Below are 20792 nucleotides of genomic sequence, written 5' to 3'. Positions count from 1 at the left end.
GAGTCCCCCACAATTACCGCACATACAAAGTCACCCACTGGCTGACTAGCGGGGCTGGCGCATCGGGGGAAGGCTGGATCACCAATCTCAGTCCTGGTGATCCTCGCTGTGGCCGCAAACAGCCGGGTGTACCGGCCACGCGTGCGCAGTGCAGTGGCGGCGCCCCCTGTAGGCAGCGAGTAGGAGGCAGCGGCGGCGAGGGGCACTTAGTGCGCCTGCGCGTTCGTGGAGGTGGTGGTGGTGGTGGTGGTGGTGGTGGTGGTGGTCTGCAGGGGCAATGGCGCAACCCGGGAAGCTGCTCAAGGAGCAGAAATACGACCGGCAGCTGAGGTGAGCCGGGCCTCACCGAGTTGGGCGGGCGGGCTAGCGGACAACCTCCGCGTCCGGGCCGGGCCTGAGCGAGCGGGCAGCGCGATCGGGCCTCCCTCAGGCCTCCCGCCCGGCCGGGCCGTGCGTGGCTCGGGAGCCGGCACTCGGGACTCCAGCCTGGAGCCGGGGGTACTCCTCTCCTCCGTGGGGCGCACCCTCCCTACACGTTGTGTGCAGTTCGAAGTGCGCGGTCGTAGCGTCAGCCGTTTCACCAGGGCGGCTGCGGGCCTCACCTCGCTGCTCCCAGGCGCCTAGTTTTGCTGAATGAGGGCATCACAATTTCCCTATCCCGGCGGCCGAGAGTGGCACCGAGTGTTAGGTATTGTTCCAAACCAGCATTGTTCAATAGAAATATAATGCTAGTCTCATGTGAGCCACATATGTCATTATACATTTTCTAGTAGTCACATTAAGAAGAAAAAAAGTGATGAAATTAGTTTTTAATAATAGTTTATTTAGCCCAGTATGTCCAAAATATTGCCATTTCAACACGTCAATCTACTGTCTTCGACATCAGGCATTTTACACTTACAGCGCATCTCAATTCAGACAAACTTCATTTCTAGTATTTAGTAGCCACATGTGACTGATGGCATCTCAATTCAGACAAACTTCATTTCTAGTATTTAGTAGCCACATGTGACCGTAATGGACACTGCAGGTCTAAGCCATCAGGCAGGTCTTTGGCTGTTTCCTCTACCCTGCTTTTTTTCTTTACACTCCCCATTCCTTATTTATCAAGCATCTTCTATTTGTTGAAGCTGCGAAAGTAACACAACTCTTGGCTCCCCTTCTTTTTGGAGCCTCCAAGCTAGAAATTAAAGTATGCCCTTCAGGACTGGAGCTCCCATTTGCACATACAATCTAGTGCTGTGTTAGAGGCTTTAGGCACTCAGTTTCCCCATCTATAAATTCTCTGCTTTATAGATGGGGAAACTGAGTCTTGAAAGATTTACATAACTTGCCCAGTTTCTCATGTTTTTGAGCCAGGATGTAAACTCTGGCCCTTTGGTCCTTTTTAGAGGTGGTACTCAGTCACGTACTCTGCTCCCAAGCTTCTGGGGAAAGAAGCAAGGTGGCAGAGCCCTTATAACTTGTAAATTCTTGGAGTTCCTTATGTTTTGAATGCAGGTACATGACAGCTGAGGAGATATTTTAGGTTACTAAGTAACTAACAAGAGTTTGCTGAGTCCAGTCCATTTAAGGACTGAACTTTATCTTTCATAGTAAGATCTGGTTATTGATTTTGAAGTGTCAGAGGGAAGCAGTTAGAAGTGAAGTTGTGCAGCCAGCCCCCAGTCATTCAGGCTCTTCCTGCCTTAGGCCAACGAGTAGAGAGGTTTGATTCTAGTTTGGGCCATTTCTTGAAACGTGTTACCTAGAGACGCACTAGTATTCTCCTAGGCTCACTCTCCAACTACCCAAGTATCCATCAACCAAATATGTTAAGTGTCTTCTGTGTACCCTACTTTCATAGGAAAAACAGATGTTTCCAGTCCTTCTGGTTCTTCTAGGTTTTTCCTCCATTCATTTGACAGCTCTTCAGTGATCACTCAACTCTGGGCAAGGCATAGGGCTCCAGTGGTGTATATATGGAGTGGTCTCTGCAGTTATGGAACTTAGAGTGGAATAGAAAGATGGATGTTCAGCAGATAAAAGCCAAGTGAGGCAACTACAGATGTGATACACTCCGGAGAACATAGCAGCTATGCAATAAGGGAATCCACTTTAGGTCAGGTGACAGAGAAGGCACATTAAAGTCTATCCGTCCTCCAGGCAATGGCATTTTTCTCATCTGGGCTGTCTACTTCCTATGCTGACAAGAAAAGAAATTAGTTAATAGGCTTTCTGAGTGAAGTTAACCAGGTTGGCCCAGATGCCATGATACATGTATGGTCATGTACCTTGCCCTATTAATGATATGCTGCTGTTAATCAGGTTATAACATATATTTCTAATCCTTATTATATCTTCATATTTGTTAATGCATTTATTAATCATGCTATTCAAGTGTTCATTGTGTATTGTATTTTAAAGTACTCCTGTAGAAGTCAGTGTGAGGCTTTTCAAATGATAATAAATCAGTTTTCTGGGTAAAGCTTTTCTCACTCTTACAGATGTCACAGTGATAAGTCCTATGTCAAGGTCTTAAATATGCTGGATCCATGTAACTTAAGGAGAAAAGAAATAGAAAATAGAATTGGTTTTAAATCTAAGGCACTTCTTTAATGTTAATGAGTATATATAAAGACTTTCTGTTCTGTAAGTTAACTGGCTTGAAAAGAATAATGGACAGGGAGCTTGAAGACCGTGTTTCTAGTGCTGATTTGATGCCCCCGCTCCAATTTGTCTTAGTCTTATGTTATGTAATCTCCCCCACCACTGTTCTTGTCTTATATGTTTTCCATGGTTATCACATTAGTTAGTCTGTGCAAGAACACTTTAAAAATCATGAAATAAGAAATATTATTTTTGTGAAAGTTTTAAAAATGCTGAATTTGTTTCTTGTTTTGTAGGTTATGGGGTGATCATGGGCAAGAGGCGTTAGAATCTGCTCATGTTTGCCTAATAAATGCAACAGCCACAGGAACTGAAATTCTTAAAAACTTGGTATTACCAGGTAATGTCGTTTTGTGGTTGTAAACTTATTTTTTAAGGTTTTGAATTAGAAATATATATTCTTGACTGGCTGTTTTGTCTCCCAGGTATTGGTTCATTTACAATTATTGATGGAAATCAAGTCAGCGGAGAAGATGCTGGAAATAAGTATGTTCTATTCTTTTCAAATAGATGCATGTTAGGGCAGGTAGTGTACTGTCACAGGAGAATGAGGCCTCAAGTTCACCTCTTTAATCAGGCAACTTGATTCTCAAATGGAAATAATCCCTATGTTTAGGATTATGGCGAGGATGAAGGGAGTTAATATATGTCAAGTGTCTGGCAAATAGGCCATTAATAAAAGGTACCCATCATTACTGTCTTTATTAATAAATAAAGTACCCATCATTACTATCATTATTAATGCAATGGATAGTCATTATTCCTTTATTTGTGAAATCTGGACACTTCCTAAGTCCTTGCATTGATTCCTAGTTGTTAGTAATAATTGTATTTTTGAATTATAAGAATAGTAAAACTACTTTTTGTTGTTGTTGTGTCTTCTAAGCTTAGCCTAGATATTTATCTCTCTCTACACTACACTGTCTCCATAAAAATATTGTTTTAAAGATGGCCTGTATGCCTTTCTTTAAAGATGATCATATTTAGACTTTCAGAGCATTCTCAAATTTGGATTTCAAGCTTGCCTTTTTAGGGATTTGGAGTCTGAGATCTCTCATTTTATTTGTCAGTATATAGTAGCAATGAATAAATACAAGGAAAACAGCATTTGGTTCATATTGAGCAGTGATATGTTTTCTTTGGGTGATAGTGTATCCACAACACAGCCCTTTTATTGATAACTATAAAGAAAAAGTCCTATTTTCTTTGCTTACTTGGTTGGTTAAAGCAGAATGTAATAGGAATAAGATTTCTTTTTCTTATGGAGCCACTGAGCTTGTGCTACAAAATGGCACCCTGACTGATCAGCAACCTCAGATATGTGCCTTGAGACATGACAGGAGTGTGTGTGGGAAGAAGCCTGAATAGATCTGTTAATAGTTACCTGCAAAAGCAAACAGTTCAATACAGCATTTCCCAAGTGTCTGTGAAACATTGGTTCTAGGGAATGTTAATAGCTGCTAAATGGCAAAGGGATTACATGGTCATATGAAGTTAAACATTTCTTCAATATAAGACTTGAATTTCATGTATTATATATTATGAATTTCCAATAGGGAAATATAACATATGGTGTTTCCTAAACTTTTTAAAGCCAGAGAGCCCTTTTTTTCTCAAAACATCTTATGAAATTCATACTTTGTGGTTCACACTTCTAGAAACATTTATTTATTAGCTTGTCTTTGATTGTAACTTTCATCCAGTTTTCTTCCTTTAGGAAGGATATTACAATCTATAATCAAAATATAGTTCGTTTTATACTATGAATGAAATATATCTGGTATTACAAATAACCTTTCCTTTATATACTCAAAGAAGCCCTTAATTTTTTTTTATTCTGTCTGTTTTAGTTTTTTCCTCCAAAGAAGCAGTATTGGCAAGGTAAACAATCAGTTTGTTATAGAGTATAGTTGAGTTTGAGCATCTTATGATGCCACTATATTTTGATTTCTTGAAAAGCTTTGACTTTAAACAAGCTTATTATTTATCAGAGAAAAAACTTAAATTAATTCATGTTTTCTGATCTTGTAAGTCTTTGTATACCTGATAGTTTAAGAATGTAGAAGTAATGTCTGTGCTTTTATGCTGTACCCTATATTAAAGCTAAATCTTGAGTGATGTTAATGTTCAGAGAAAGCAGTATTTTAGTTATCGGAGTTTTAACTCTGAGTTATCCAGAAGATCTTATATTTTTGTATTTCATATTAAAAATCTTACAAAGCCATTTCAATCAGCTTAGTACAATGTTCTGAGTGGAAATGACCATTCTTTAATGATTGACCTGTCTAGTGCAGGATTGCATATGTGAGAGATTAGAATAAGTCTGAACTTGATCCAGAATATCCCTGCTTGCTACCCAGGGTTTTCTGGTCATTTGCCTAATCAGAAAAGTAGGATGCAAATACTGTAGCCACTTTTAAGAACTCTGAATAATGATGGTTTAGTTCTGTTTTAAGTAATATTTTGTTTGAGTCTCAGTTTAAACCCCATGAAAAGCAGAGAGTCGTCATATCTATGTGTGAAATTTGGGTAGTTTTATAGTGTGTTTGCTTGATCTATAAATTGAGGGGTTCTGTTATAACCAAATTTTTTCTAATTCAAGTCAAATGCTTTGTTTTTAAAAAGAACCGAGCTCAAGCTGCCATGGAATTCTTACAAGAATTAAATAACGATGTCTCTGGGAGTTTTGTGGAAGAGGTATATATGTATATACATTATTATTTCTGTGCAGAAGTTTTATTTTTTTAATAGTTGAAAGCTCTAGGAATTTAGAATTTGAATATTTGTATATTACATTTAGTTGAGAGTTGAATTACTTTAACATTGAAGTCTAGCATGTTGCCTTTTTTGTTCTAAATAGCTTAACCGTTTCTTCCATGTTTAATATGATTGTGAAATTGTTGGATTTTTTCCCCCCTGTCCTATTTAGAGTCCAGAAAACCTTCTAGACAATGATCCTTCATTTTTCTGTAGGTTTACCATTGTAGTTGCAACTCAGCTTCCTGAAAGGTAAGTCTTTATATTAATTTGTTGTTATTTGGATCTCTTATTAGATTTGCATACTTTTGTTTTCTCTGCAGAGTATGGCTTTTAAAATTCTTAAGCTCTACAGAAACCTTTAATTGGAAGCAATTGTAAAACTCTAGCGTTGAGAAGATAGGAAAGAGAAAAATATTGAGGTGTGAAACTTAAAAAATAATATTTAGAGCAGTTAAATTGAACATTGCTTATTTTTAGTTAAAAAAATTGGAATTATAGGGAGCATTCAGGGTGTATGCAAGGATATGTACATTTTATAAATGTTTTCTTCTTTTGTATGGAAATGTTTAAGAAGTGTCTTTCGGTAACATTCTCCTTTATACAAAAGTCAAGGCTTTTATATCCTTTTAGTCCAAAAGATATGTTATCTTTGAAAACTACAGTCTTCTGGAATTGCTTGCCTTTCAGCATATCCTCAACCTGCTTATAATGTAACAGATATATCTTTGCATTAATTTAGTAATAAAGTTGCTTTATTTTAAAGCATTTTCATGTTTGACATATATCCATTTGCTTGTGCCTTCCTTTACAGTACATTACTACGTTTAGCAGATGTCCTCTGGAATTCCCAAATCCCTCTTTTGATCTGTAGGACATATGGACTAGTTGGTTATATGAGGATCATTATAAAAGAACATCCAGGTACAATTCTTGCGTATATGGGGGTTGCTTTTGGCTGCTTTAGCTATGATTTTAGAAACTTGACAATTTAGAAAGTCAATTTTACATTACAAAGCAAATTCTTAGCAGCACAACTCTGGTTATAGGTTCAAAATGTCAATCGAATTGGTAAGTTTTAATCTAGTATTTCCTTTACTTAGCATTATGGGAGGATACAAAGCAGGAGATAGAACAAATACAACTTCTTCATCTTATTAGGGGACCCAGCAGCTGTGCAAGTACCTAGCTTTTTTTGCCTCTCAACCCACATAAGGCATGTATGGCTGCCACAGGTGGGAGCCAAGGTATGTGGATCACACTGACACATAGAGATCACACTACCTTTTTCTTACCAATCTTTTATTCCATTTTCATACAGGCCTTTGGCTCCCCCAGTTCAGATACAATTCTATACAACAAGCAAAACATTTACCTAACTACTGTTCTAAGGAAACAGTGTTATAGGAGACCAAAGTCATTCATAGGCAGATTTGCATCAGCTCAAGGCTGTTATTAGCACTTTACTTAGAAAATTTTAATCTTAGATCGTCAACTCATACATTGCTTGGAGCCAGGTAGTTTGCTAGTACAATGATAGCCATTGATAGCAGCACTGAATGGTAGTATCTGCTTGGGCAGTTAGGGAGTGGTTTGTGAAGATAAACTTCTGGCAGATTGTGCTGGGCCATTTAAGAATTATAAGTGGGAAAGTGACAGGGTAAAATTTTTATTTTAAGTGGATCACTCTGAAGCTGAGTGGAGAATGAGTGGATTTGAAGGGACAAAGACTAGAGGCAATGGTTGCTGTTAGGAGATTTCCAGTGGTCTAGGTGAGAGAGAAAGAGCGAGCTCCTGACTGAGGGCAGATGTTGACAGGGAAGATGGAGTAGAGGATAATAAAAGTTAACATTGTTAGCTGTGTGCCTGTCTTTTTGTGGATTATTTCATTTAATCTTTCTAAAATATTTATAAGGTAGATACTATTTTATCTGCGTTTTACAGATGAGGATTCTGAGGCACAGAGAGATTAAATTATTTGCGTAAGGTCACACAGCTAGCAAGTAACAGAACTTAGCTTAAACATTCACTGAAATTACATACTTTTCTATATTCTTCTATGTGGAGAGTTGTGTATGAAGTGACATTAGGATGTGGGGAGTGACTGATGTTGGGCCAGGAAATAAGAAGTCAGGGATGACCATCAGGTTTCTAGGGTAGAGGTCTAGGTAGGTGGTGATGCTGTTTGTCGAAGATGACAGGTGGAAGGGTAGATTGTTAGGTGCTATCTGAACACATTTTCTCAATTTTGATCTTTTCCAATTATAATAACAAGAAAATTCTGCTCTAAAAAGAATCTTGTTTTACCTTTATTAAAACTTATGGTTTGTGCATTTAGTAAAATATGAATGTAAATTTACATCAATGAACAAAAACAAAACCTGTAGATGCTATGCCCATTTAAAAATTATGGATTTTCCAAGTTCCTGTAATGTAATATATTGCCAGCTGTATTACTAAAGAAGTAAATTTCTCTTGTGGGATTGTTTCACAGTCATAGAATCTCATCCAGATAATGCATTAGAGGATCTGCGACTGGATAAGCCATTTCCTGAACTGAGAGACCATTTCCAGTCTTATGATTTGGATCATATGGACAAAAAGGTTGGTCGTATGTGTGACCTTCAATTTATAGATAGGCTTAAGACAGTTCTTTTAACTTAGGGTTTTTGAATTACACCAATATGAGAAAATACTTTAATCCTGTCAAAATACTTTATTCCAGATTATGTAGTAACACTATATTGTACCTAATTTGTTTTAAATAAATATATTTTTCTGCAGAATTTAAAAGCTTTTTTATTGAAGAAAAGTACATTAACCAAATGTATCTGCATAATCAACACCCAGTTAAAGAAAATGATCCTTTCCCAAACAAATAGATTTGCTTTTTAAAATAGTTTGAATTTGGGGTGGATGTTGAAAATTGATTCCTCTTGAAACTTATTTTTAGTGTTAGAGAATTACCAAGGCAACTGCATATTTTGGTACGGAAATGATATTTGTAACAAACCATATAATTTAAGGAGTATTTGTATTTTTTCCCGACTACGTATTAATTAAAATGCAGGTATTTGGTTCAACGGAAAGCACAGAGGAGATCCTCTTCTTATAGTCTAGGATTGGTATCTGAAATCAAGAGATTTGGGCTTTATTTTTGGGTGGCAGTCCTTATGACTATTTTCTTGATGGTAAAATGGGAACAATCATAGTATATACCCACCACATTAGGGTCAAATTGGACACTCCAAAAAAATTTTTAAAGCAGTTTTTATTAACCCAATTCATTTTCTTCCATTCATTATTCCACATATATGGGGGTGATCATACGTATTATTGAATTTCTTGAAAGTAATGTAGTGTAGTGAGGAATAAATTTCTTGAAAGTAATGTGGTGTAGTGAGGAATAAATTAACTAATAGAATATTTTCTTTTATTCTTAAATTTTAGGACCATAGTCACACTCCATGGATTGTGATCGTAGCTAAATATTTAGCACACTGGTATAGTGAAGTATGTCCTTTTTTAAAAGAAGAAATTCCGTATGTAACTGTATTTTCAATTTATTATAAAGGATTTGATTGGAGGGGGTGGGAGATGAATTGTTTTTCCTTGTATGGCTTACGGCAGGTGGGTGCTTTTTAGTTTAAATCTAGCAGTTCCTCTTTTGATACTGATATTTTTATTAACAAAATTAAATTTGAATAAATATTATGCTGAAACTAGCAGTGGGGAATGAATGTAGTGAAATGGCCCACAGTTTCTCTTTTTAATCAAGTCAGCCTCTGATTTCACTGAGGTATATATTTGCTGATGAAATCTGTGTAGATGGGAGAATGGGGGAAACTTTGGACTCTTAATTTCCATATTTTAAGTTTTTATAACTAGATTTTAAAATTTTTTAACCAATTTAGACAAATGGACGAATACCTAAGACGTATAAAGAAAAAGAAGAGTTCAGAGATTTGATTAGACAAGGTAATATTATGGGATGTGATTAAATGTTGTATAAAGTTTGAAAAGCAAATTGCTTGAAGCTAATCTATATTGGATTTCTGTGGACACCTTGTCAGATAATGCCATCATGAGCTTTTATTTTATGTTTCCTCAGGGAAGGTTAAAGAGTCACTTTGTATAGTTTTAAGAAGGACTAATGATAAGTCATATTTCTTCTTGAGGTTCAATATCTGATCCTCCCTTCAGAATCTGACAGGGTTATTTCTATAATGTTGCGAGGTGGGGAGAGAGAGAAGATAAGAGCTGTTATTTGTTAACCAATTTCTGTTTTAATAGGAATTCTAAAGAATGAAAATGGGGCTCCAGAAGATGAAGAGAATTTTGAAGAAGCTATTAAAAATGTGAACACAGCACTAAATACAACTCAGGTATTAAAGGAGTTGCTGAGGGAGTCATATAAGATAGGTGTTTTCTGAAGTCCTCCTGGTGAAATAGTTGACTTTAAATTTAAGTTAATATTTTCTAAATTGTATAGTTGGTTAGAAATTAATATCTATAATACAGATTGACTCTTGTTTTAATAAGAGTCGGTATTGTCCTTGGTAAAATGGACATCGATGCTTCAGTGATACAGTGATTTATGCAAATTATTTGAAGTGATGATTTGTGAATAATAATAGTTTGGGGGTAGGGATTATATACTGAAGGTCATGTTTTGTTGGTCCAAAATAATGTTGCCTGAAAAGTTAAATCTTAACCCTGCATTTGCTTTTGACAGTAATTATTTGGACATAAGGAAGATGTTCTTAAATGACATTGTATACCTTAAAAATTAATTGGAAGATAGTTTAGATGCCTTTTTGTTGTTTTGTTGTTGAAACCTGTGAGGTCTTTGGGGAACTTTAGAATAATATAACTGGTAGATTTTCTTATAATTTAAATCAGCAAAAAATACTGTCTTTCAAGATAGGAAAGCACTTAAGCTGTCATTACATTGTTTTTGGAGGTAATTAAGTAGTGTTGCTAAATGATTAAAAGTGAGTACTTTGGAATCAGTTTTTTGGGGGTGATGAAAATTTTCTATGTCATAATTGGCGTGATGGTTAAAAGTACATATATAGTTATCAGAATGCATTGAATTGTACATTTAAGATTTCACTGAATGTAAAATTTCACTGAGTGCAAAATTCCTTTCACTGAATGTAAAATTTACACCAATTAAAAAACCAAGGTTCTCATAACTGGGGGACAATGAACTAAGCCAACAGATAAATGCAACAGGTGCTATGAGCAAAATTAGAATAGGACAAAGAGGTAGATAGAGCATGATGGTGAGGATTGAGAGGAGGTCAAGGAGACTCTCAAAGAGGTGTGTTTAAGCAGAAGCTTGAGTGAAGTGACATGCAGAGATTGGTGGAAGAGCTTTTCAGGCTGAGGAAGCACATGTGTAAAGGACCGGAAGTGTGATAAAGCTTGGCATTTGTTCAAAGATCAGTAAGAATGCCAGTGTAATTGGAGTTAAGTGAAAGAGGGGGAAACTGGTGGGAGGGATTTGAATTTGGAGAGGCAGAAAGGGCCACATCATAATAGCCTTTCAGGCCATTGAAGTTTTTTGAGCAGGGGAGTGGAGTAACTTAATTTATGTCTAAAAAATCATTCTGGCTCTTGCAAGAAGAGACTAGGGAACTGGGAGTGAAAACAGAGAGACCAGTTAAGTTACCAGTGAGAAATTTTTTTTCCACACAACAGTAGAATCAAAGCCTATAATTTCTGAAGTTTTTATTACTGTATAATGATCTTGCTAGCCTTAAAAGCCCTTAATTTAACTATGTAGTTTTTGTCAGAGTGATTCTTTCAGCAGTCACTAATTAGAGTATTAGGGTTTCAAATTTTGACAAGATGGAAAAATATGGACTATAAATCTAGCTTGGTATTAATGTCTGTGATTTTTGCTATATTTTCAAATGTAAATATATAAAAAGGTTTACTTTGGCTTCTTCTTTACTTCATTTATGATGGAAAAGAACAGGTCAATGCTAACAACAGTGGGAAGAAGGGCACTTTTTTCCATTTCCTCTTTCCTCATCAAATCTCCATCTAATATGATTCTAAATAAAAGTCTAAGCAAATCAGAAGTCTGTATTTGATTACAATTTGAGAATTCAAAAACTTGTTTAGAGAAATAACAGTGAAAATAAAGGTGGGCAAATTCTTAGTATAAGTAAATGTTTCATATTCCTTTGTTAGATCCCAAGGAGTATTGAAGATATTTTTAATGACGATCGCTGCACAAATATCACCAAACAGGTAACAACAACAAAAGGTAAAAATAGTGCTGCCTTAAGCTTTAGTTCAAATTCAAGTGCCACTTTATATTGATTTCTTTTTTATTCTTTTAGACTCCATCATTTTGGATTTTAGCTCGTGCCTTAAAGGAATTTGTGGCCAAAGAGGGTCAAGGAAATTTACCTGTCCGAGGCACAATTCCTGATATGATTGCAGATTCAGGCAAATACATAAAACTGCAAAATGTGTAAGTCACTGTTTTCAAACTGTGAAACAAAAATTGATTTGTTTATATTAGAGATGAACATATTTTACTAGTCTATCAGAAATGAAAGTCTGTTATAATCTAATTGCTTTGAAAATAAGCTAAATAACTTAGGGGGCAGATTTTTTAAAAATTGAATTTATATATTAGTATAGTTTTAGATTCACAGCAAAATTGACTGGAAAGTAGAGAAAGTATGTGGCCCTTTCTGCCTCTCCAAATTCATATACCTGCTATGGCACAGATTTTTTTTCTTAACATATTTCATGATGAAACCTAACGTTTGAGCACTAAACTCTGCTATGAACTATTCTATGTATTAACTAGTATTCACAACAACCCTATGAGAGAGAAACTATTATTATCCTAATTTTACAGACGAGGAAACCGAGGCATAGAAAAGGTAATTTATTTAATGTCAGACAGCTGGTAAATAGCAGAACCAGGATTTGAACCCATGGAACCCATCTCCATACTCTTAATTATGGCCCTATATGTTTTTTATCTGTAACTTAAAACTTTGAAGTCTTTAGTTTGGATGACTTTATTATTAATGTTTTATAATTTAAAGAGTTCGTGACTATAGATAAGATACCTGTGATCTAGATATCACTAGCCTGAACGCTGATAGACTGTCCTATGGATGTTTCTCAGTGGATATTACCCTTGTATAATTTGGGCATGGTTCTGATGAATCCAGAGCTGATGGCTTGATTTCTTCATGGGCCATATAATGTCACACAGAGAAGATCTCTGTTTAAACAGATTGCACTCTTCAGTTTAGTCATTGTCTAATTTTTGTTGTGCTAGCCTAAAAATTCAACTACTTAAAACTTGGGAAAAGTCAGTTGAGGATAGGAAGAAGTATGACCTCATATTGGAGGTAGTTAGCTTAACACTGATCATCTTTAGTGGGCGAAGATGTAAATAAATAGACTTAAAAGTTTTATGTGAATTTGTAGATGGGCAGTTTTGAAGTATTTAACTTTCCTTGAACTTGACTTCAAGGAGATAATAAATCATATTCTTCAGTAACATTTTGTCAGGTCCTCTGTCAGAGAAGTGTGGATCATGGATGCCTTTAGGAGGGCTGTTTTTAAGTTGGTTGCTGTTAATTATAGAGGGACCCCAGGTATTAATGGATTCCAAGAGTCTATCACCAACACTGAGAAGATCCCCAGTTACTAACAGGTGCTGTTGGTAGCATTTCCATGGCATTTTCTCATTTCGTATTTTGCCAGACCAGTAATTTTTTCATGAAAAGGAAAGACATTTTTTGTTTGCTTTGGAATATTTAAAATTTAATGATTTTAAAATTTAATATTAGCTTTTTGTTTTTCTTTTCCAGTTACCGTGAAAAAGCAAAGAAAGATGCTGCTGCTGTGGGTAATCATGTTGCAAAATTGCTGCAGTCTATAGGCCAGGTGAGCTGCTGGGCACACTGCACCTTTGGTGGACAGTATAGCTCCATGTAGGCCTTATCGCACAACTCCAGCCAGAAAAGGTTTTGAGATGGAGGGCATGGTACTGGCTCTGTGCTGCTTTAAAGGGATCTCTCACTTGCCTGCCTAATGAGGAAGACTGTTATAAGGAAACAAGATGTTTTTCCAGTGCTCTCTCAGCACTTGGAGAAAGGCTCCCTATCTCACAGTGATCGGCTTTGTGCTGTACCTTCTGTTAATCTTCTCTTTGATACTGGAGCAAAATCTGCATTTATCTCTTTACAGGCACCAGAGTCCATTTCAGAGAAAGAATTAAAATTACTCTGTAAGTCCCCTTGAATTAATTTCCTTATTTTGCTTGACAAAAATGTGCCACAGGGAAAGTTCCCAGGAATTTTAACTGGTTGAAATTTAATATTTTCCATGGTCTCATTGGTATAGATAAATATAATTATTGGGTAAGATTGGGTCAGAGGTAGAGCATATCTATCTATGGCAATACTAAAAAGACATGAAGATCAATTAATTGAAAGTTGTCATTAATACAGAATTATTTTCAGCTTACTAATTTTAAATAATTTGGGAAAGTTTTATCTGAAGGCTTTGAGTGTGAAGTCCTGAGTTACATGTACATTGACAGTATTGGTTTAATTACTCATTTTGATCTGTGTTAAGTGACTATAATGGAGTTAAGAATTTTGCCATGTAGTTTCAGAGTGGCTAGGCTCCTGGCATCTTTTCGATAATTCTTTAGTAGGCCTGAAGCATTTTTTATTTAAGAGTTAATTTAAGAGAATAATAAAATCTGTTTTACATGCTATCTGAAGATTTTTCACTGTAGCTACTGTCTCTAGTTTCTGCAAAAGTGTGTATTTTGCATGCTCTTCAGCCTTAAAATATATTTATCCAAGTTCTCCATTTCATGACTGCCACAACATTTGTTTAGGCTTAGTTTTAACGTTTTCTTCCATTATTAATCTTATACCTTGTTTCTACATTAGTGTTTGTTCTACTAGATTATATGATACCAGATTAAAAGCTGGATGTTGGGTATTTGAGGGTTTATTATTCTGTTCTACTTTGGGGTATGTTTGAAAATTTCTGTAATACATAGTTTTTTTTAAAGCCTTACCTATACCAAGAGCACGATATGTATAATACTCTACTTTGACTTCTTATTCATAATAATGATAAAAACTACTGTTCATTGAGCCCTATTAGGCATTGTGCTAGGTATGCACTTTACACAGTTGCACATTTAATCCACAAAACAACTGTGAAAGGTAAACAATATTATCCCCATTTTGTAAATGGGGAAATCTGAAGCTCAGAGAGGTGCCATCACCTCAGTGCTGAACTGGTTGTAGCACCAAGGACATGAATTTATGTTCTAGTCCCTTCTCAGCTAACCATTAAAGCCAAATAAAAGACACATTTCTATATCTGTGAAGAGTATACACACAATTTCCTGTTCTAAAAGTCACCTGTGATTTGGAATATTCATGTGTCTCAACGATTTTCCTCTATGATGTCTTCCCTTTATTCAGGCAGCAATTCTGCATTTCTTCGAGTGGTAAGATGTCGATCCTTAGCTGAAGAATATGGCTTGGATACAATTAACAAGGATGAAATTAGTAAGTATAATAATTTTTTGATGGTAGTTTATTTTAATTTTAAAGTTATAAATATTTTGTTTATAATAGTATAGAGTACATAATGATGATATAAAGGATAATGGAAATAGCTTTACTCTAAATTTTATTCTATAAACCTAAGTAGTCATATTTCAAAATATAAAACTTAGTATATACATAAGTCATATTTAGGTAGGTTACTGAGCAAGTTGTATGTTACATAGATAAGCTAAAGTCAGCATGTTACGACTTTAGTAGAGATTATATGGCTATAGCTAATAGTCCATAAGACAACTGAGTTTTATCTTAATGTATATCCTTTTATTTTACTATTATTTACCATTTTGTGACAAAACATATTTTATTTTGTCACAAAATATTAAAATTTTGTGACAAGATTGCCTGGTGTCTTGAAACTTGATATATAGTAAATTCAGTCCTTTGTTGTTTTTACGTCATGAATTACCCAAATTATACTGAATTTTTTTTTCCTTTCAGCTTCCAGCATGGACAGTCCAGATAATGAGATAGTATTATACTTAATGTTAAGGGCTGTGGATAGATTTCATAAACAACATGGTAGATATCCTGGTAAGAATAGCAATTGAATTATCAAATATAATGAAATCTTGAATAAACACTTGAATTAAACCTTAAAGTGTTCTCGGGTATTTACAATTGGTCTTTGAATTTTACATTATAAACAATTTACACCTAGTTCATCTCAATGTGAACTACCATTTGTTTTGTAAGTGTAACTATTTGCAAATAGTGTTTGATTCTAAACTATTACAGAGGAATATTTGTTGAATGCATGTAAGAAAAAACATTTTTTTCCTGTCAGTTTTCATAGTTTACTTCTAAGACTCACACTGAGTTTAATTTAGTGGAAATGAAAAGCCACAAGAAGTATGCTAGTGACTTCTGAACTCAGAACTTTGAAGATGTAAAGATTTTTTTGCTCAGATGCTAATTTTTGTTGCCTGTAAATGTAGTAGTAATTGGGGAATTGGCATAATCTCATAGATCTTCAGTTGCCCATAATATTTTTATTAAGATGATACTTTTGATTGTGCAGGATTATTACATAGCAGTACATTTTAGGTGTATCATAAAACCTGTTGTCCCGACTGGTGTTGTGTGCCCATTGAGTTAATAGTCTTAATGAGCAAGCTTACCAGAAGAAAGAAAACACATTCAACATGAATTGCTTTATTTGTATTATTTGATTAGAATGTATTTTTGGTTATCACATAACAAACCATCTCCAAACTTAGTAGTTTAAAATAATAAATTTTTATCTGATGATTTTGTGGATTGGCTGGGCTCAGTTAGGCAGATCTCAGTGGGGAGAGGGGATCTCACAGAGTTGCATGATGTTTGGGACTGTAGTCATTCTGAAAGCGTGACTGAATTAGACATCCAAGAAGGTATTTTCACTCAGGTGTCTGGCACTTTAGTCAGGATAGCTGGAACTGCTGAGGGCTGATCAGGCATCTTTTGCTGCATGGCTAGCTGGGCCTTCCTTTTAGCATGGCTGTCTTAGGATGGTCTTCTTACATGGTGGCTGGCTTCCCCACAGTAGCATTCCAAAAGACCCAGGTGGAAGGTACAGGCTCTTTATGACTTAGTCTTGGAAATCACACAGCGTCACTTATATTGTGTCCTATTGGCTTCATAGGGCCAGCATAGGTGAAGAGTGGAAGAGGACTACATGAGGACGCAAAGGGATGTTTATTGGGGAGCCATCTTGGGAGACTAGCTACCACATACAGCAACAGTGTCCAACCTTTTTGACATCAGGGCCTGGTGCTCCTGTGAGAATCTAATGCCCGATGATCTAAGTGGAGCCAAGGTGGTGATGCTAGTGCTGGGGAGCAGATGCAAATATAGATGAAGCTTTGCCCGCTCCCCCACTGCTTATCCCCTGATGTGCGACCCAGTTTCTAACAGGCCACGAAAGGGTACCAGTCTGCAGCTCGGGGATTAGGGACCCCTGACATACAGCACAGGCTTTGAACCTAGGTTCATATCCAAGCTCTGTCACTTACTGTCTTTTGACCTTGGATGAGTCACTATTTCCCTCCAAGTCTCAGCTCTCTCATTTATGGAATGGCAATAATAGTATCTACCATGTGAGACTGTTAGGATTAAATATGTGATGTAATAAAAACATTTAACATACTGCCTAGCACCTTGTAAGTAATAAAGAGTAGATCTTACTATTATGAGGAAGAGTGGTGGTTTAAACTTGAGTAGTTAAAAAATAGTTTTTTTTTTTTTATAGTGCCTGAATATTAAGGCGATTATATTTTTCCTTCCAGTAGTAGTAGTAATAATAGCTTACCTTTGGAGACATTATGGTTTAATCGTTAAGAACTGCCTGGACTCTTATCCCAGTTTTGCTATTTATGAGCTAAATAACTCAGGCAAATAACTTAATATGTGCCCCAGTTTTCTCATCTGTAAAATGGGGATAATAGTACCTACCTCATGGGGTGGTTGTAAGGATTAAATGAGTTAAATAATATCTATGGTGCTTAGAACAGTATCCAGCTCAATTAATGCTCAATAAATTTTACCTGTTATTATAGCTTTATGTCCTCAGTTTTATTTACTCTCTTGGAAAAATGGATAATAAACACCATTTTTATAAAAGGTATAAATAGGACATTACTTTCTCATTCATTCATTTCTTCTATCACATAAATATTGAGTACTATATGACAGATACTCTTCAGGATACTGGGTATGGAGCAGTGAACAAAGCAGACTTGTCAAACTTGAATTTTAATAGGTTTTGATGGTTCGATTATTACAGGTTTGTGTTATTTGCAAATATTGGTCTCATACTTTCCGTTATTTTTGTTCTTTAGTTTCACGTCTTACTGTTTTGACTAGAACATCTGAAACCAGATTAAATAAAGGAGGTAGCCATTCATTTTGAATCACATATTTATTTTAATGGAAATTAATTTGCATATATGTTTTTAGGGGTATCTAACTATCAAGTTGAAGAAGATATAGGAAAGTTGAAGTCTTGTCTCACTGGCTTCCTTCAGGAATATGGACTATCTGTAATGGTGAAAGATGATTATGTCCATGAATTGTGAGTATTTTTTTAGGGCATATAAGAGATAATACCTTACCTGTCATAAGCTAGTCTAAATTCTTGTCTCCATCCTTTCCTGTAGTTGCCGATACGGAGCTGCTGAGCCACACACCATTGCTGCATTCTTAGGGGGTGAGTTCAGAAGATGAAAAGACTCATCTTTTGTTACATAGTACAGTTATGAAGTTTTATTTTCTTAGCTATTTTAACTAGAGAGGTTATATATTAAGTGGCGTAACACCATTAGATTCCCTCACTTCTTTAAATTTTTTGTTTAAATATTATCTTCCCTATGAGGCCATCCCTGACTCCCTGATTTAAAACTGAGTCCCTCCTCTTGCACTCATATCCTCCTTCCTTGCTTTTTCTCCTTAGCACTTAAGAGTCATTTGACATACTATACATTTTACTTATTTGTAAATGATCTCTCTTTCGCTACTAAAAAGTAAGATCGGGTGGGGGGCGGTGGGGGGCAAGGATTTTTGTCTTTTGTACCCTACCTTATCCCTGATACCCAGAAGTGCCTGGTACTTAGTAGCCTTACATTTTATTGAATCAATGAATGTATGTGAAAGGCGAAGCTTCAGATTGTAAAAGATGAAGAATTTTTTTCTTGGTAATTTTTGTTTTTTTCCTGTTGTTTTGAGTAGTTACAGCAGTCTGGCAGTATTTAATATAGATTCTTTCCAAATTACAAATGTACTTAGAAAAAAATATTCCTTTAATCCCTTTTTATAAAAGTAAAGCAAGCACAAAGTATAATTCAAATGCAACGAAAGGGTGTACTTTGAGAATCTTCTCTGCCCATATGTATCCTTTAAAATACAATCAACCATATTACTGTTTTGACTTTTTAAATTTATCTTGCTAATCTTTTTAAACCACTATAATTAAAAATAATTCATTCTTTTAAACTGGCCTAATAACCCAATGTGTGAATTTATAAAACAAAACTTTTATTTCCTTTTAATAGCATAGTTATAAAAAATTGTAGTCTTTTATTTTGATATATTCAGTAGACTATGTTCTGGATTGCTTTTAAAAACCTTTGCTTTTGGAAAAAGTAAAGGTTTTCTTTATAAAATTGAATATTTTTGTATAACTCTTGAAATTTACTTTTTTCAAAGATTTGCTTTTCCTCTTTTTCCTTGCAGGAGCTGCTGCTCAAGAGGTTATCAAAATAATCACCAAACAATTTGTAATTTTTAATAATACTTACATTTATAGTGGCATGTCACAAACTTCAGCGACTTTTCAGTTGTAAAATAAGCACCCTAGACAGTGTGTTAATAATCGAAACTAATGACCTTCAGGTTGTGCTCTAATCTGTAAAATTCTGTTAAGGAATATCTGTTAAAATGTTTGCTCAATAAACGTTTTTTTCATTTGTAATAATGCTGCCTTGTTGTTTGGGGTTGGGGCGAAGGAAGCAGTCATTTTCCCCAAGAATAAAAGCTATCCATTTGTAATTGAATTTGTTATTTTCGGCATTGTTTCAAACTTACTTATCATAGAAATCTCTTGTTTCATTAGAAATAGCTTAAAATATTTTTTTCTTATCGTCTTTAATAGTGAATTTAATCCATATGCAGATTTTAGCTATGTTCATTTTAGGGTCATCATTATTTGTTAAAACTAATAGAATTGTAAAAGCAAATATTTCAGATGTATTAGTTTTGTCAGAAAACAAGGGCAGAATGCAGCGCATAGGAAAGGTGGAGAGAGGAATGAATGACGGCCCTGCTCGGGACTCTTGATGGTTTCCCCCACCAAGCCTGCACACACGTGCACACGCGGGACTCTCAAGGCCATGGCCCCAGAGCCCGTCTCATTGACCACGGAGCCCACCCAACTGACACCTTGGGGCGGACGCCCCTGTGAGCAAAGGGAAGCCCTCAAAAACCGAGATGGTGAGATGAGACGATCTCCCCCTAAAGTTATGACTTTCCATCAGTTCAAAACGCGTTTCTACTAGCTTATTAACCTCTGCCCTTGGGGGACTCTGCGTGAAGGCGGGGCGATGCGGCCGGAAGTCCCGCCCCCACGGAAGGGAGCCTGGCCCCCTCGCTGGGAAACGGGCTCTGGCGTCGAGGTAGGCTGGCTGCGAGGGGGAAAGGGCGGGAGATCGGTCCGCAGTAGCTTGAGGGTAAATGCCACGGTCTCCGCTCCCTGCGTGTCCGTGTCCGTGTCCGTGTCCGTGTCTTCCCCCAACCTCATTTTTCCCCGGAGCCGGTCCGTTGCCTCCTGTGGAAGGTGGGCTGCGACCCGCGGCCCTAATTGGCCCTCACAGCGGCTAGGACGCGGAACGTCCTGCTGTTTCCTTAACCAGCCCACGTGAGGGAATGGGTTGAGCTGGCGAGAAGGGGCTCTTCTGAGGAGGCATCAGACCCCGGCTGCAGTCCTCACAGCGGCTGGTGGGACAAAGAGAATTGGCACGTACCATTTAGTCAGGCATCTAGAGCCTGGTAGTTTTCGACTCAATTGAACTTCAGAATCCGCGGGCGCCTCCCCAGGTGATTCTGATGTAGGGAAGAGGTGGGAACCACGGGTGAGGTCGTTCCCCAGTTCGGGGGTGGGCCGCATGTTCTGCAGCACCTGATGTGGCGGGCATAGCAACTGGGCTGATTTTCGGGCTCACCGGCTGCAGGTGAATTGCCGGTGGTGGGGCCTTTAACCAACGCCCGGGTCCC

General features: G+C 36.6%; 1 protein-coding gene across 1 annotated transcript; it reads left to right on the top strand.

Annotated features, from left to right (window-relative positions):
- The first annotated feature begins 226 nt into the window (after nucleotides 1–226).
- NAE1 (NEDD8 activating enzyme E1 subunit 1) lies at nucleotides 227–19497 on the top strand. Its single transcript, XM_011380417.2, has 20 exons — nucleotides 227–330; nucleotides 2886–2989; nucleotides 3075–3135; nucleotides 4500–4530; nucleotides 5275–5346; nucleotides 5579–5658; nucleotides 6221–6330; nucleotides 7901–8010; nucleotides 8857–8919; nucleotides 9321–9384; nucleotides 9700–9791; nucleotides 11611–11670; nucleotides 11763–11896; nucleotides 13263–13338; nucleotides 13642–13681; nucleotides 14904–14990; nucleotides 15489–15581; nucleotides 17985–18099; nucleotides 18185–18234; nucleotides 19257–19497. Exons 1-20 carry the CDS (start codon nucleotides 278–280, stop codon nucleotides 19364–19366), a joined length of 1605 nt encoding a protein of 534 aa, XP_011378719.1. The 5' UTR covers nucleotides 227–277; the 3' UTR covers nucleotides 19367–19497.
- The last annotated feature ends 1295 nt before the right edge of the window (nucleotides 19498–20792 follow it).

Source organism: Pteropus vampyrus, unplaced genomic scaffold (genome assembly GCF_000151845.1).
Source record: "Pteropus vampyrus isolate Shadow unplaced genomic scaffold, Pvam_2.0 Scaffold394, whole genome shotgun sequence".
In the NCBI taxonomy this organism is placed as follows: domain Eukaryota; kingdom Metazoa; phylum Chordata; class Mammalia; order Chiroptera; family Pteropodidae; genus Pteropus; species Pteropus vampyrus.
The sequence above is the reverse complement of the archived record's forward strand: the minus strand, read 5'-3'. Positions and strand labels throughout refer to the sequence as shown.